The sequence below is a fragment of the Falco cherrug genome, chromosome 6 (assembly GCF_023634085.1).
Source record: "Falco cherrug isolate bFalChe1 chromosome 6, bFalChe1.pri, whole genome shotgun sequence".
Lineage (NCBI taxonomy): Eukaryota > Metazoa > Chordata > Aves > Falconiformes > Falconidae > Falco > Falco cherrug.
This window is the reverse complement of record NC_073702.1, coordinates 43,829,857-43,846,863: the sequence shown is the minus strand read 5'-3', so window position 1 is coordinate 43,846,863 and position 17,007 is coordinate 43,829,857. Positions and strand designations below refer to the sequence as shown.

Below are 17,007 nucleotides of genomic sequence, written 5' to 3'. Positions count from 1 at the left end.
TCTGTGCATATTAAAATTTGTTTGTATTTAAAGAAGATAATTTTTGTACATGTTGCAAGTTATGTCATTTAGGCTTACACTTAGTAACAAATGGCACATTTGGAGTACTCTGGAGGTCCTTTTTAAAAGCACAGTCATTGTCTTGAAGAGGATAATGACAATACTAAGCTGTTACCCAGCTTCTGTCGCTTTTAGATATGTATTTATTAGAATTGTTCACCTTGAAGTGTTCTTCAGCCATTCCAGTACCATGGAGGTCAGGAGGACAGTGAGTTAGTTCCAACTCCTTCAAGGCTTTAGAAAGTTCAGGCTTACTGCTGAAATTATTTATCACATTTCCAACAGCTTTCAGGACAGCTGTAGCTTGTTCTATGAACCGGTAGCTCTCCTGGGGAGAGAGAATAAAACCAACCAACGCTAGAAAGTTTGCTCTGAGATTATATCTTATTTTGTTTTCTTTCTAGGCTGTGACAGCATAAGCATTTTTTCTATGATGAAGTACAAAACCACTAAGCAATCGTTAATCATTTTATAAACTGTGAAATCAATTAGGTATCTGGTATTCAAAGGCATTGAAATAAGAATGTTACAACACTATAACAGGCACTGTAACATATATCTGTTAAGGATTTTATTTTCCTGTATCATTAGTCCTAGGACATTTAATAAAAGATAAGATGCACGTAAGGAATTTCTACTGCAGTGATAATATAAGACTCTTGTTAGCTGAAATGCTCAGCATCTCCTCTACTACAAAAGGACAGATGAGTATTTGTGTCCCGCTGAAAACAATGTCCAAATACATGCTGCCTAAAGTATCATTAATCTTTATCAGGATTCCTGTGCAACAATGTGGATGCTTTCCTACAAATGACACTCTGCAGATAAATTTCTGTCTTCAAAAAGAAGTGCAGAGAAGACCCCAGGATAAAATTCTGCTTTATCTTCTTGATGAGGAATAGCTTTTCATCCACAAGCTGAAGACAAGGGGATAGTACAGCCACAAGACATTTTTAACAGCCCAGCTTCTTATGTGTAAACTTCTTTGCTACAGTAAACGTAATACATTTGCACAAGCTGCTTTAGTGACCTATGATTAGGACACTGGATCTACACCGCTACATAAATTTGCTGTTACCCTCAGATTTCAAAATATTTTTGCACAACTGTGCTCTAGAGGCTATACTCCCCCTCCCCTCAGCGCCTGTGACAAATATTCAGGCCTCCTGCTTGCCAAATCTTGAAAATACAGATGACAGTGATGTCTGCCTCGATTGTAGGCAACAAAGAACAAAACCTGTAGTAATTACTCCCCTGGGTCTCTTTATCTCAGCTATGAAGAGTTGTTTGAATCAACTATTCACTTTAGATATAAAAGCTGCTCTGGGACCCAGTGAGTAATATGTGATCACATGGGAGAAAACAAACTTTACTGTGACAGTTTATTTTACTAGGTAGGTATTTTGGAATATTAGTTAATACCTGTACATGTACTTTATCACATGTTTCAAAAAGAGTTTATACACTACCTCTGACATGTATTTCAACAAAAGTATTTTTAACATTCTATTTCATGCTGCTGTCCTATGTAAACCGCAATACTACCCAATGTTTACTTACATATGTTTTAGACAACCATAGCAATACCCATCTCAGTGCCCTCTGTGCTGTAAAACACATTTCTTTTACGCATTCATTCATTTCATATAGAAATGAATATTATACCATTAAACGTAATAACTCTAAATGAAGATCCAACAGTACTTCACTTTAATAATGGTCAGAAACACCATCATCACAATGCCTGACTAGTTCTAGTTATGCATACCTTTTCAAGAGCTGGCAAAACAGTATCCTCTTCTCCAAAGACACATGGCACCATGCTACAGAGATGAATATGGTGTCCTATGGGAGAACTTACTGTGAAGAGCAGGATGTGTCGCCTGCAGTGAAGGAAAAAAAAAATATCTAAAAAGCATCTTTTTTTTAAAAAAAAAAATCACAGCAATTCTTAAACTTTCCCTTTCATACAACTGGTAAAAATGAAATCCTTTCCTAGATGCCTTGGCTTTTCAAATTCTGTATTTCTAACTCTTTCTTCTAAAAAGCCTCCAAACATAGGCAGTAGGTGGAATCAGATAAGTGACTATTTTTATTTTATTTGTTTAGGCTTTATTTTGATTTTCTTTAGCAAAATAGGTAGGTTCACTATTTCAGATGGATACACAACTGAAGTTTTTTAGTCAGGAATATGGTTAGCTACAGTCAAAAATATATCTGCTCTTGAAAGCTTAGAAAAGAAATCAAGTGCTGGACATATATTACTTAGACCATAATTTCCATGTTTGCATTGCAAAACCAGGAAAAATTAATGCATAGCCATGTCAGGCTAGATGAACTTTAAGAGCGAGCATTTTATGGAGCAACTGTGAACCAAACCACTCAACCATAGCCTCCTAAGGTGTAAAACAACAGAAATTCAGTATGTCTTGTTGGGATACACTCAGCTCATTCTTGTCTGCCTGATGCTATCCTATAATGGATTCCAATCTTAAAATAAACCATTCTTAACTATAGTTATACAACACAGGGGATTCAGGCTCTTCTCTCCAGTCAACAATGTCCTGAAATCCCACTGAAATATTAAGGAGCTTGCTGACACCACGTGGTGAAGCTTCATGGTCTTGTACCATTGTCAGAATGGCATTTAGCTGGGCAAGTTCATCCAGGCCTCAGCTTCAAAGTGTTAACCAGACATCCAGCAGTAAGAGTAGGAAAGAGGAGTTACCCCTCGACACACACTCACACTATTTTAGTTGCACCTTCTTGCGAGTGAAATTTGAAATGTCCCCTGGCCACCAACAGAGAGGGAAGAAACTACCTTCCAGGCTTAACAAGACATTTCTTATTTGGAACGAAATAAGGAAGCTGTCAACAAGCTCATTTGTCTCCCACACCAGCTGTAAATTAAATCTTCCTGAACACCTGCTGGATCTGTCTGGAGTAGAGCAAATCAAAGGGGAGAAGCTTATCAGTTTGAGCTGCCTGTATCTGTGGTAGCTTTGAAATCTGCAGTTGCAAAAAGGTACACATTTTTGGCTTCCCTATAGGACAGAGGTATGCAGCTTCTGGAAACTACACTAAGAAAATACATGTGGTGGCAGAACTAAGCTATAAACACAATAATAACTTTTCCAATTTTAGTCTTAATCAAAACAAATAGGGAGTACTATTAAAGAGCTTTGATTTAATATCAACATGCTAGTATTGTGGTATTCTCCTTCTACGCCTATTTATTTGAAACCTTACTTGATTTCTAAAATATACATTTTGTCTCATGTCTTTGAGATTAAACTGGTAATTCTCTATTTTTGGAAAAGTAGGCAGCCTCCATGAATTAGTCAGCAACTTTATGCTTAAGGCAAGACACGAAGATGTCATCTTCCTTGTTTCACTGGAAATGTTTTCAGAAACTTAACAAATACCAAAGGCTCTTGCCTTTCACCTGTTTATTTAAACAGTCAATGCTCTACACTGAATACCTAGAGTTACATGCAAAGAGAAATAAATCATATTAAGCACCATGTGAACATGGAGTAAGATATGCAAGGCTTCATGGATAGCCTTAGAATTTCTCCTGTCATGTTTCATAAATTCTGTTTCAAGAAAAGCTATGAAACCTCCCATCATGCTTTCACAGTTCCACTAAAAATCCTAGTTCTTTAATTTTTGTTGGTATGCCAGGGAACATCTCAAAATCATTCTAGTTAGAAACACTTAGGTAGGAGTTCATATTCTAGATTATTTTTTAGCAAGTTAGTGTGATTTTTCTTGCTAAACGCTCTTAAATAAGAGTTAAGAATTACAAATCTTTATAGAGATTTTTGTAATTATTTTAAATTCATAGCAATTTTGCAGTCTTACCAAATCCTAGCTATCAACCAGTTTGGCAGTCCAAAAACTTAGGTTTTAGGAAATAAATTCTTAGTTACTGTGTAAAGTAAAAGATCATCTCAAGCCTTAAAAGTTTTAGGACAGAAATGAAGCTTCATACATACCCAACAGGAAGATTTAACACAGTAGCTTTGGTTGCAGACGTATGCATCTTTAACACAAGTTCCCCAGGAGCCGCACATTTCCAAGAGAAATGTTCAACCATCAGCATACCCTTTGAAACACTAGAACATTGTCGTTCAGTACCTAGATTAAGAAAAAAAAAAAATATCCAACAAACCACATGATCGTGAGGGGGAATAATGGAAAAATTAAGACAACTACACTTATGCAGAATCTGTAGCTACTTCAGTCATTGAAGTCCTCATTTAGGCTTTGATAACTCAGAGAATGGAGCCAGTCATCTAAAATGCATAGGTGGTACAGAATATGGCTTATTTGTACTATTTACTAGAAAAGAATGTGTTAGGATTATGTGTAGATCAGACATCTTTCAAGTCACTTAAGGCTGCTCTAAAACTTCATAAAAATCCACTCTGTCCACATGCAAAGGAAGCAAACAGCCATGCAAAGCTTATATTTATATTATAGTTTGATTATTTTAACAGGATGGTCAGTTTGGGATTAATTTAAGCCAACTGTCATAACATGCATTTCTTTTTTGAATGCCATTCTATGGTTTTGATAAAATACAAGTGACTTCTATTTAAGCCATCCAAGCTGTTGGATCTTGACTTAAGTCAGCTGTAATTATACTTAAGATCTTACTGTGCACCAGTTTAAAAATCACTTCAAAAATAAACTTTGGTCATATTGCTAATTTTACTGTATTTTGATCAGCTAAGGTATGAAATAGCTTGCAAGAATAGAATTGGTAGAAAAAAAAACCTTAAGAAACAAGGAAATCCATACAACACAGATTAAAAGCTTGCAGCAAATCATAACAAACAGTAAAGGGAGGGATTCTTCTGAGAAAATATTGACCATCATTATGAAATAAGAAGAAAGTGTTGCTCGAATATTAGTGCGTTTCCTAGAATCAATTTGGCTATCTAATGCTAAACTCTCAAACTGTGCCAAAATACACCACAGACAAACACAGCAGCACAGACATATTCAAGAACGGGATAACACAACGTTAACATGCACTTTTCTGCGTTGGCCTTACCTCCAGTATCATCCCAGCGTACTAATGCAGAAAAGCTAACCAGGATTTCAATGGGCATCAGACTGTCCACAAGTAAATAATAGAAGACTTGGTCATCGGTAGACTGCATAGAAAAATGGGCATTTGATCATCTTTCTGTTTCGTTGAATATGCTGTCCACCTGGGCTTATACAAAGTATGGCTAAGATTTCAGATACTGTGACCCTTACTATGGTACAGGAAGTAATTAACTGTCACTACTTCCAAATTCAGACATGTCATTTAAACCCAGAGCCTCATGCCGCATGTATAAACCATGATGTTCAGTTAAGAGATAAAAGGAAACAGAAGAGTTTCCTGAATGAGAATATATCTACTTTTGTATGATATTCTCCACATGCACCTCAATGTAGTAGTTTTACTTGCCAAGTATCTTAATGGAAGGCCAAAAAATTTTGTTTTGTGCTGCAGCTTTCTGATTCTAATTAATTACAGTAAGCTTGGGGAAAAAAAAGCACTCAATTTGTAACACACGACTGATACCACTTCATACGTTTTTGTAGGAAAAAAACCCCATAGAGGCAGCAATTTTCACTCTTAGCTTCAATACATAATTCCTATGCCAATATCAGAACCTACAGAATGACTCCAAAGTTCCTAGAAATTCTTCAAAATCTGAAGGTGAATGAGCTTCTTTGCTTCAGAACTGTTTTAATACATGTCTTCCTACACTCTCCAGAGTTATATCAATATACTTTTTGTATTTGATCCTGGAATACCATTACTATTACCTTCATAGCATAATATAAAAGTGTTGGTTTTAAGTCTGATACTGAATTTACCTAATACTGTAAACACCTCATATAGATCCATGTAAAAAAATAGAATGGTTTTACAGCAAAGGGTTAGTTATTTGGCACAATAGCACACAGGCTGACATAATCTTGATGCTAATTATGGCTTGTGAAAGTATATCATGCAGTGATCAGGAAAATTTTTTTTGTGATGTGATTACAAATAGAGAGGTGTGAAATTGCAGATATACTACAATTATGAAGCATAATCCATGTAGTTAACCTTCTCAGTGCAGGATTTTACATAATGTTCACGCCTGGAGTTCACGTTTCAGTCCTCTACAATTACACTTCATTTGCAGTATAAAACTAGAGCTGGAACAGAATATTCAAGCATGTTGAATAACCTTCTGATAACATGAACTAATGGCAGTTTTAAAGAAATACTGTAATTTTAGTGTAACTAAGGGGTATTTCTAATCCCTGCAGCACAATCTTGTAAACTGCTAAAGGACAGCCTGTAAAGAGAAAATGGAGGGCTATGCTATACAGAGTCCCGATTTGGGTTTTAGGTGACAGGCAAAGATGAAGGAGAATTGAAGGGCAGATTCTACAGCTGAATCATGATTAAATTTAATGTAGTCTCTAGACTATTGCAAGGTAGATTTAAATCAAGATAAAGAGAGGATGGCAATCTGATTCACTGTAAATTATACTTTCACTACCAATTTTCATGATCTACGTATTTAATTCTTTTACTATTGTGCAACAGCACAACATATTTTTTTTTTGTCTTAAAGATAGTGAAATACTTTGAGATATTTGCTAGCAAGCCTTATCTTTGTATTGACTACAGTAATGTTAATGTATTATTATTTTTCCAGTAACAGCAGCTTTTTGTGATCTGAACAACATCATTTAGGATATATGTATTACCTAAGTATGTAAACCTTTGACAAAGTTAAAAAAAGTACATAAAACTCAATACAGTCATATACCTTAAAATCTGTCTTCTGATAGTTATAAGCATATGTATATGGCTTGTGGAAAACATACAGGTTCCTAGGGAGAAAATAAAATAATACTACATGTAGAAAAATCATAGTATAAATTACATATTTCAGGTTAATGTCTATTTCATAGCATAAGATACTAATTTTAGTTTCATAAATCAGACTCCCAGCTATTTCTCAGAAATGGTTCAACATTTTTAGTTTCATAAAGGGTAAATACATTCATTTCCAGAGAAAGAGCATGACAATTTCTATCTCTGCTGCACTTCAGTTTTCCATTGGAGGTCAGGCCACTAATTTGTCCAGTTTGACTCTATAAATGGTAATAACCTAACATTACTCTGAAGCTTCCATGCCTGCCTGAAAATTACTGTAATAAAGTTTTCTATAAAGTTTATAGATTTATAATAGGTTTATACTTATTTTGTATAGTTTATTAATATTCTTTTTCAATCCTGTGGTGTTTTCACACCTTCAGAAAGCTACTTAGATCCTGACAATTATTTTTTCTGACCTTGAAATAACCAAGAGCAACATAAACATCTTCAGCTTTACTTGAGGATGGAATCAGATGCAAACTTCAATGTTTTATGTAAAATAAATGTTTTGATTACTCAGAAACTTCAGAGGGATCCTGATCCATTGCTGACATATTAATTCCTACAATGACTACAATTTTGCTCATTTCTCAAAGTTGATAACTCTGAACATTCATCTTCTTGTCACTGTCTCTGAGATGTAGGTGTGTCAGACGTGGAAATACTTTCAACAGGACTGACTGGTAAAATGAAAATCTTAGGTGCCTGATTTCTTCTGAGTGATAAATTCTTCTAAGGTAAATCAAGATGCTTTGTTAACAGCTACTCTATCAGCTCACTGTGAAAATAAGCACACTCTCACTCATTTAGGGACAGAAATAAGAAACTGACATATGTTCTATACCTTTATATTACAGTGGTCTACAAAAGTTCAATAGTAATTTAATGTTTGGCTGATGAGTTTAAAAGTTCATATTTCATATTCTCTCTCCATGACACTGTGAGCTAGAAAGGAAATGTCTTTGCTTGTGATGTTTTTTTCTGAAGGACCTACCTTCCTGGACCTGAGGCTCCCTAAAAATACTCAGGCAAACAAGCCAGCTCTAAAGTGATCTATGATCTTTTGTTCCTAAAGTTCCTGTAATGCTGCTAGAATAAAAGTTATGCATGCTCTCTCAGAGAGGGAGCAGAGTTTAATACATGCTCAAGAAAACATTTATGAAAAGAAAAGCTTCACAAAGACATCTCAGTTACAAATCCAAATGAAAAGAAAAAAACAAACCTGGGTAGATTTTCTCTCATAAAATTACTCCTCTCAACAATGTCAGATTCTATATAGGATCTGTATTGTACCAGGCTTCTTAAATCTTAAAGACAGAAATTAAAGATAGTATGCTACAATTACAGTAGCTATTACATGTTTGCAGAGATATAAATGCCTTGGAATTACATTGAAAAGGAAGCAAAAGAAAGCAGCTATTGACCAAGATGAGCTATGCTGATGCCTAAAGAAGATATCAACATTTTCTGCCTTCGAATTGCATGATGCACACGCAGGCGGTGTCTGGCCGGTGGCTGACGGGTCAGGTATGTCAGCTCCCTAATGGCTGCAGTCCACAACCTACCATCTCCCACCCACATTATAGTCTGATATATGCGTCACGAAGCTGGAAGTTGTGTTCTCTGCTGTACTCTGGTTGACATATGCAAGCCATACCATGGGGCTGCACCTACAGACTGACTGTCAACAGGGACAGTAAGTCTGGTCTGAAGCGCAGCCTTGGGACTACCCTGAAATACAGAATAGTTATGCAAAGATCTGTTGAGAAGGTAAAGTTGTTATATAGTCACGTTTCACATTTTACCATAGTTATACTGTGTACTTTACAGAATAAACCTGAAAAACTCTGTTCCTTACTGGAAACAAACACAGAAGTCATCAAAGCTAATCCAGGTTTCCCTGGAAACTGAAGTCCTTTCCGACTCGATTTCTTCCTTTGATATATCCCCTGTCCGGTGGTTCATACCAGTATCAGCTGTTTCTGACATTGGCTTTGCATCAAAACTGATATTCTCATCTAATTCATCTGCAGAGATAAGAAGACACACAAAGCCAATACAGTGAAAATATGAACATTAAAGTAGTATCAGTGTTCTACGGAAAAAATATCCTAAAATTACCAGGATATCTTCCATACATCTCAGTGTTTAAAAATGAAAACCCACTAACCAAAAAAGCTCAAAAGGTGACTGAAACAACTCTGTATAGATATTTGTTGCTTACATCTGCAACTGCTTCAGTATTCCGCCTCAACATACTATCAAATGTTAAACTGTGCACTAGAACCATTAATATGAACACGTTAGCTACACATATACAAATTCTGCAAACCTGAAGTCATCTATATATAGAAAGATACAACCCCTTGTCAAAGCTCCTATTCAGTGAAAAGCCGATGGAGCAGTATCATAAAATGTTTACAACCCACAGAAAATAAAAAATACACAGAATTGTGGAGGACACAGATAGGAAAAGTACCTATCCTTGCCTCTGGTACTTAGATACTGTCCCCTGTGATGCTACTCACACAAATCAATCCAACTACTTCTAAACACAAACAGATTTGAAATACTCTCAGACTCATACCAAAATATAAACACAGAAATGTCATGAAGACACATTCTGCAATCATTTAATAACTTTTTAAGTTGTGTTGTAATGTCACTTTCTCTGACTTTACCCTGTGATATTCATATAAATAGTTGTTGATAATGTTTAATCTGGCCCAAGAAGAAGTTTTCAGAATATCTCAGAAGAGCTGACAACAGATCAGACATGAACAGCCATTAGTTCAGAATGTTTGCCGAGGAAAAAGATGATTTAAAATCCAAACAGGTAACATATAAAAAATGTGAAAGCTAATTAAACATAATTTATCTGTTTTTTTAAATGTGCTTTGTAATATTTCAAGATCAGCAAGACACATAGGTATTTCATGGATAACTAATGAGTTTACAAGGTGGCTCTAAGAGTTTGCAATTATTTTTCAAGAATTGAAAGAAATGTGATGTCAGGAAATGCACCAAAGACCTTTTTCTCCTCACTCTACAGAAAAACTACCTTGGAGCTATGTAATCTAGGATTTTTTCTTACATTTAAGTTAACGTGGGTTTTAGGCCTTCAGTGAAATAACTGCAGTGCTTAGCTTACAAATGTGCATATCACAGAGAGGATGATGAAGGGGTCACCAGAGCAGAACTATGCCCAATGTAATCCTTCTGTGGCTCAGTGCTGCCCTTTTGTTCATTCTGAACAGTACTACAGCACTATCGATAGACCTGCAGGGTTAACAGGGTCAGTAGATCTCTGCAGCCTTCAAACAGATGTGCTCCACCCTATTTAGAAGTCAATACATAAATCTTTCTGTTGATTTTTATGCAGACTGGGGTCAGAGGGAAGACGGCTCTTCCAGTGCAGCTAAAGGAAAGCAAAACCAGTGTCAACAAAACGTCTGAAGTTTCCTCACTCCTCTTTGAAGAAGTAATGAGAATCTTGTAAGAATGTCATCAAAAAGCTTATTTTATCCTTTTTGATATATGTAGTCCAAAGACAGTGCTGTTCAGAGCTTCCTGATAGAATGATATGAAAAAAGCAAATCAAACTAATTATTGTTTACCTTGTAGGCAAGAAGTGCCGCTTCCAGCTATGAGAAACTGCAAGAACTGGGTGATACAACGAAGATACAACTTATGGAATAAAACAACAAAGAAATTTGAAGCAAATCTTAAGAGATGTTCAGTATAAAATAGTACTTTAAAACTGACATATAGAAGATAATTGCAGAAAAAATTGCCTGTAAGTATCATATAATTAATTACTTGAGCAAATGTAAATACGAATCAAATACATAGGGATATAATGTGAGCTTATTATAAACAGAACAGAGAGCTTCAGAAAAAGGGACCAGCATATTTGAATTCCAGAATTTTATGCTACTTAGAACTCAAGTAAAAAATATTAATGTTACAATCAAGCCCAAGAGAAAAAAAGTAACTTGATGAATAAGGGAAAACACTCAAATACAGAATAACAAAACATCCACTGAAAAAAAAAACCCACAACAAAGAAAAAAACCCCAAAAAAACCCAAAAAAACAACAAAAACCAGAAGACAAATAAAACCAGTTCACTAACTTAGAGCACAGCAGCATACAAACTAGAATAATTAATCAAAAAAGGGAAAAAAGTAGCAAATGAACACAGATTAGCAGAATGTATCACAAAAATCTCTACTTATATGGTAAGAAAATACTGTACTGCATGGAACTCCCCAAATTATTAGAAAGAGTAATGTTCTTAAACTAAGAAGACACAAAGATGACAGTTTAACATCAAAGACTGTCATTGCTTTTGGTAAGTGCTCATTACTTTTTAAGCACTGGCTCTTCACTGAGATGCTTAAATGGAAATCAAGCCCCTCATCAAACTGACTACAGTTTTGGACGCGAACATTTATTCAGTATATGGATGCTTTGTATCTCTCTCCTTATAGTCATGAACTAGCTCTTTAGAACACAGTAACAGGCAAATTAAAACATTTGCTAGCCAAGTAAATGAAAAAGAACCAGAAACTACTACCTTGCAAAGAAAATGTTTAAAATGGTTCAAAGTTGAAAAAAGTCCCCTGTTTCCATTTTCAGTAAGAAGGGATAGACAGGCTGGCTTACTGGAGTAGAAGTACAAAACCAGAAATTTCCTTTTTGCAGCAGAAATTGCAAGAATTTAACACACTGAATATGGAAGTTGTAGGTAATTGCCATAACAGACTATAACATATCCTAACAGAGATAATGGCATACAAAATCTTCAATCCACAAAACTGTACTTAAGGTGTCTTTGAATGAAGGTTTTCTACCTGAGTTTGAAGATTAGCAAATGTTTTAAAGAAAATTTAAGAAGTGATCTAACCAACTACAGATTATTTAGTACAACGCCTAAACCAAATCTCAAATACAGGCAGATGGGTGGACGAGAGGCAAAATAATTTTATTCAAGTATAACATCTCAAGAGTATTCTAGGGTTTTTGCTTTGGGTTGGGTTGTTTTTCTTTTCCCCATGGGTGTAGGGTGTGCGTGTGGGTATTTTTTGATGTAAAAAAATCACACAAAGAAACAGAAGTATAATACATGCTCTGCCTTAAACTGAATTGCATTTTCATTATGAAAAAAGCACTACACAATGCTGCAAACCTGAAGGCAACCAATCGATCAGCTTAAGGAATAAAATGGTAAATAGATTTGAATCAAATCATCCACTTTAACAGGATGCCAAATTCTAGCTGCTTTTATGAAAAAATATAAAGATTGTGTATGTGATCAAAAAAAATTTTCCCCTTACTGTGTACTGCTTCAATATAGCCTGCATACACTGTACAGCAATGTCATACTTAATTCCAGCATGCTTATTTGAAATTTCACTTTCTGGCTTTGTAATTTTCAGCCTGCATTTTAGTTTCATCATGTCTCTGGACAAATACTGGCACAGCAAGATTTCTTTGAGATAACATAATGGTAGGAATAGTGTGATACTACAAACAACTTTCATCAGATTGAGTATCTGCACCAAAAGCAATTTGAAATCATACAAGAGCACTTTATAGAGAGAATGTAACTGCTTTATCATAACAACACAGAATAAGTGTAAATGTACATATTTTCATTTTACAACAAAGCACAGAAGTGTAATTATATGTTTTAGGACAATTTTTTTTTGTGCTGGTAAATTTGCAAAGCTATGATTTCCTACTCTGAGGACATTCTACAGACAGACAATGATGCACTGACAAAAACACTGCACTGCATTTGATGAATTTTGGCATAGCACAAAATTTCACTGGACTTCAGCAGCCTAAGTAGTTTAATGAGACTATTTTAAAACTTTTATTTGTTTAAACATACATAGAAGGACAGAGATTCCTAAATCAAAAGGTTGAAATATTGAAAAGCAATCATACATCCAAGAAAGGACTGGTATACATATGTGAGTTTACTTGTAAAATATCACTGTTCTCAATAGGAATGTATTTCAAATCCATTCAAGTGAACAGAAAGAACTTCCATTGACATTACATTATTCATATATTTAACTGTCTAATAACCTGTAACCAAACCCTAAAACAAAGTTATTGAAATCTCATTCGAATTTGGGCAATTTTAGCTATGTTAAAAAGTATATTAAAACCCTCATTCTCGTAAATAAAAGATTTTTTAAAAGATTTCTCTATTTCTCTCAGTTTTGGTTCATGATTCACACTCACATTTTGTGGAGTTAGTTGTAACAAATCGTTTTGAAATAACAGTAATACAAAGTAAACCTCATAATCTACAGCGCATGGCACAATGCAAAGCATTAAACCAAGATATATCGCCAAGCTTCCTCTCCCAATTTTTTTTTCTTTTAAAAAGGATTTTTTGAAGATGGGTTTATTTCATAATTAAGACATTAAAAGGAATTGTGTTATTTAAAGAAAAGTCTTCAAATCCTCTAATGACTGTTAACACTTGCTATGTAAATTTGGAATAAATGGATTTTGCATAGCGAAATGACAACATATGGTTGAGATGGCCTGGAGATTGTGAAGAGAACTTGAGTACAAATGATTTTGTTACAGTAGTTATGTGAATTATTAGTACTATGGGCCAGAGGATGGAAATACCCACTTCGTCCTTTTCCTTGGTTGTACCATGGAAGCTTTTCTTCAATGGGCATTTCTTGAGCATACTTTTGAGTAAGCAGAAAAGATGGCAATCTGGCTATTGAGATATGCTAGCTTCAGAAACAATTAATAGTGACAGCTACAAAAATACTCCAAGTTCCCAACACATTCATGGCAGGCTTAAGGAGTAGTCTACTGCAAAGTATTATATCTCTGTTAGGTTTTGGCATTGAGAGGTGAAAGAATAACTGAATTATATATTTCCAGCTCTTTAACTTGTAGCATTTTGATAAAGTGAGATTCTTTTGGTTAGGTTCTTTTTTTACTAGGATGATATTACTAAAAATTAATAAGAAAAGATATTCAAGCACTAAAGTACTTTAAATCAGTATCAGTTCTTAAAAGCATAATCTCAAAATTATATCTTTTGCTTGTACTGAACAAATTTTACCAAAATTGTTTAAAAACTATTTCTTAGTATAGGTTTTGGAGAAGTATGATCTTCATTTGCTTCAAGAGATTTTAAAATCATAAATGTATTCTCACTCTTCATTATAATTCTAGTACGACTCAGATTTTTGGTTGGGTCGTGTACCCTCCCTTTATAAACTTATCTCTTATTACCCTATTTACTAGGGTTACTAGAGATGGTTGATAGGGTGCACATTTTTCCAGAATGAAAATAGTGTTATGAACTGTGAAAATATCTAAACTTTGTGTGTAAAATTACTGGGTTTAATTAGACATTAGTTTAAGTAGAAGTCAGGGAGTTGTGCACATGCTTTAACTGAGAAGATATGTATTGTATTTCTCAATTATTGCAAGAGGGCATCATAGACATTTTAGAGATTAAAATAAAAATGTTTTTTAAAACAGTACTCTTATGCCTTTCCCCACCATGATAATCAATCTTCAGAAATGCTTAAAAAGCACAGGTGCATTGCACAGGCTTCTACGTGGACTGAAGGGTTGAAAATCAAACCCAAGATGTGTCACATGTATGAATCATGGTGTAAATAAAGTACAAATCCTATTCACGTTTCACACTTTATTCTGCTCCAAAATTCACTTTCAGAACTAAGGTAAAAGGAAAGGTGTTTCCTCGCAGCCAGTTTTAGGAGAGGTTCATTGTTCACCAAGCAAATCTGGTCACGTCTTTTTTAAAAGTGGCTCAGTAACTTCTCCTGACCAAACTCTCAACACATTCACTTAAAGCAGTACACATTTTGAAAAAAATGACTCAGTTTGAATACTCTTCCAATACTAATCTTGAACAGATAAAAAAAAATAAATCAATATTTATTGAAATGGAAGTTGTCCTTTTACTTCAGGGAGGAAAAAAAAAGTGTAATTCATAGTGATTAGAAAAAGAGCTCTCTGTACAACATCCAGTGTATTTTACTGGTGAATAACTTAGGAAAAGCGTTATATTTTCAAAATATTCTTGTAAATTAGGCATTTGTAAATAGCAATCTGAAGATTCTACTCTATGTAATTACATATGGTATTACCAGTTCTTCAAAATCTTTTCCCATTAAACCAACATCCATAAATAAGAGTGTTGATATCTGTACATGAGGATTAACATTGAGGCCAAACAATATGGGAATGGCAGAAGTCTGAACATAAACTTCAAACACACTTACCTTTACTGAGTCTCTGTGTGTTTTGCTGCCAAAAGAGGGTGGTCTCCTATATGATAAAAAAACAACAAAACCCCGTCAATGTTATTATAATCTTGCATTATTTTGTTAAAGAAAATACTTTGTTTGGGGGCAGTCCTTCCCGAGATGGAGAAACAATCTAGTAAGTTATCATTGTAGTATATATTTTTAGAAAAGAAAAAATAGAAAAAATAAAATTCACCATAATACCTACATATACATCACCAATAGGCAGGCTAATGTTTTTCTAGAGAAGTACATGTGATCTGGAGTCTATGATAAAAGCTATTCCATATGCCTAGTCCTCTGCTAGTAAAAAAAAAAATGTTCTTTGATATTACTGTTCTTTGAAAAGAAAACAAGTTCTATTCTAAGAACTAATTAGTCCTATTCCAGAACCATTTCTGTTCTTTTCTATTCTAAGTTTCCATTCTTGGAAAGTATATGTCCTTTTCCAACAAGCTGTGGAAGCATACACAACTGACACTGGCAACAGCATGCCTGATTGCTACAGCATCTTTTGTTTTCTATCAGCTGCATAAATACAAAGTAGCCTGCTCTTTTTTAATGTTTTTGGCAAACAACTTTATCCTGGTCAATCCCATTTCCAAGATAGAGCTGCTGAACTAATACGAATGCAATATCCACTTACATTTAAGGTTGAAATTAAGTTAGCCAGCCCTTCTGAAAGTCCGCTCATTCACTTTGAAAAGACAGCATCCTTTTCACTGACAGATTAAAATCTTTGATATTGGTAAAAATGCACGCCTAGTCATCCTTCCGTCTGACTGCCCTCTTACCTGCAATATGACATACTCTGCACAAGACCCGCTTGCACTTTTTTTTTTTTTTCCCTTTAAGGAGGGAAAGCCCAAGAAAGATTCCACAGTTTCCAGCTTATTTCCTATTTGAATGTAGTTTTATTAATGGGTTAACTGAACTAGCTTTGCCTTTGCAAGGACAAATACTAGAACATAAAAAGACTACTGCAAACAAATTTTCAAGCTTCTTTTCACACCTGGTCTCCCTTTAACAAGTTTTGTCACACTTCCCCCCGAAGTCCTCACGTATACCCACCTCTACATGTGTCAAAGGCACTAATGCTGAAACAGATAGCATTGAGCTGGCCAGCATCTGGGGACACAGTGATTCTCTGTTCTGCATTTCAAAGAGGAGTTGTGGCAGCTATAATGACTTGAAGCTGCATTTATACTTTCTCAGCACAATCTAGAAACATTTTTTTCAGGGGCAGACAGATATCATTTCTAGTCTGAGTAAGTTAGACTGGATGGTAGGTCAGAACAGTACCTAAAGCTTGCACAAAGTCATTGTTCTGTAAATCCAGGTTGTGCCTGAAACTTCCTATTACAGACTATGTTGCGTACACAATATGAAGGGACCTGCGAATGCTTCCTTTAAAGACTTATAGTGTTCTACTTTAATTCCTGGTTGCAGTAAAAATCTTTCTGCAATATTTTACAGCACATTCACAGGCCCAGATTAGACTCAGGAATCTCATCTCTATCAAAATATTAGGTATTTGATCTCTGAACTAACTAAACACAAGAGTTGAGAGAATAAACTACAGATTTAAGTCTCTGTCCCAAAATACAAAGTACCAAATAGTTTAATAATTATAAATTAACTCAGTATTGTTTGAGAAAATTTGAAAGCCCATTTC

At 34.9% G+C, this 17,007-nt stretch overlaps 1 protein-coding gene across 1 annotated transcript in view; it reads right to left on the bottom strand.

Annotated features, from left to right (window-relative positions):
- ADGB (androglobin) overlaps positions 1–17,007 on the bottom strand; it is a 119,934-nt gene that overhangs the window by 43,226 nt on the left and 59,701 nt on the right. Inside the window, exons 14-20 of the mRNA XM_055714125.1 lie at positions 15,309–15,354; positions 8,865–9,033; positions 6,894–6,957; positions 5,123–5,225; positions 4,059–4,200; positions 1,829–1,943; positions 221–388 (exon numbers count right to left, since the gene is read on the bottom strand). Coding sequence (XP_055570100.1) covers positions 221–388; positions 1,829–1,943; positions 4,059–4,200; positions 5,123–5,225; positions 6,894–6,957; positions 8,865–9,033; positions 15,309–15,354 — 807 coding nt within the window. The remainder of the gene's footprint in view (positions 1–220; positions 389–1,828; positions 1,944–4,058; positions 4,201–5,122; positions 5,226–6,893; positions 6,958–8,864; positions 9,034–15,308; positions 15,355–17,007) is intronic.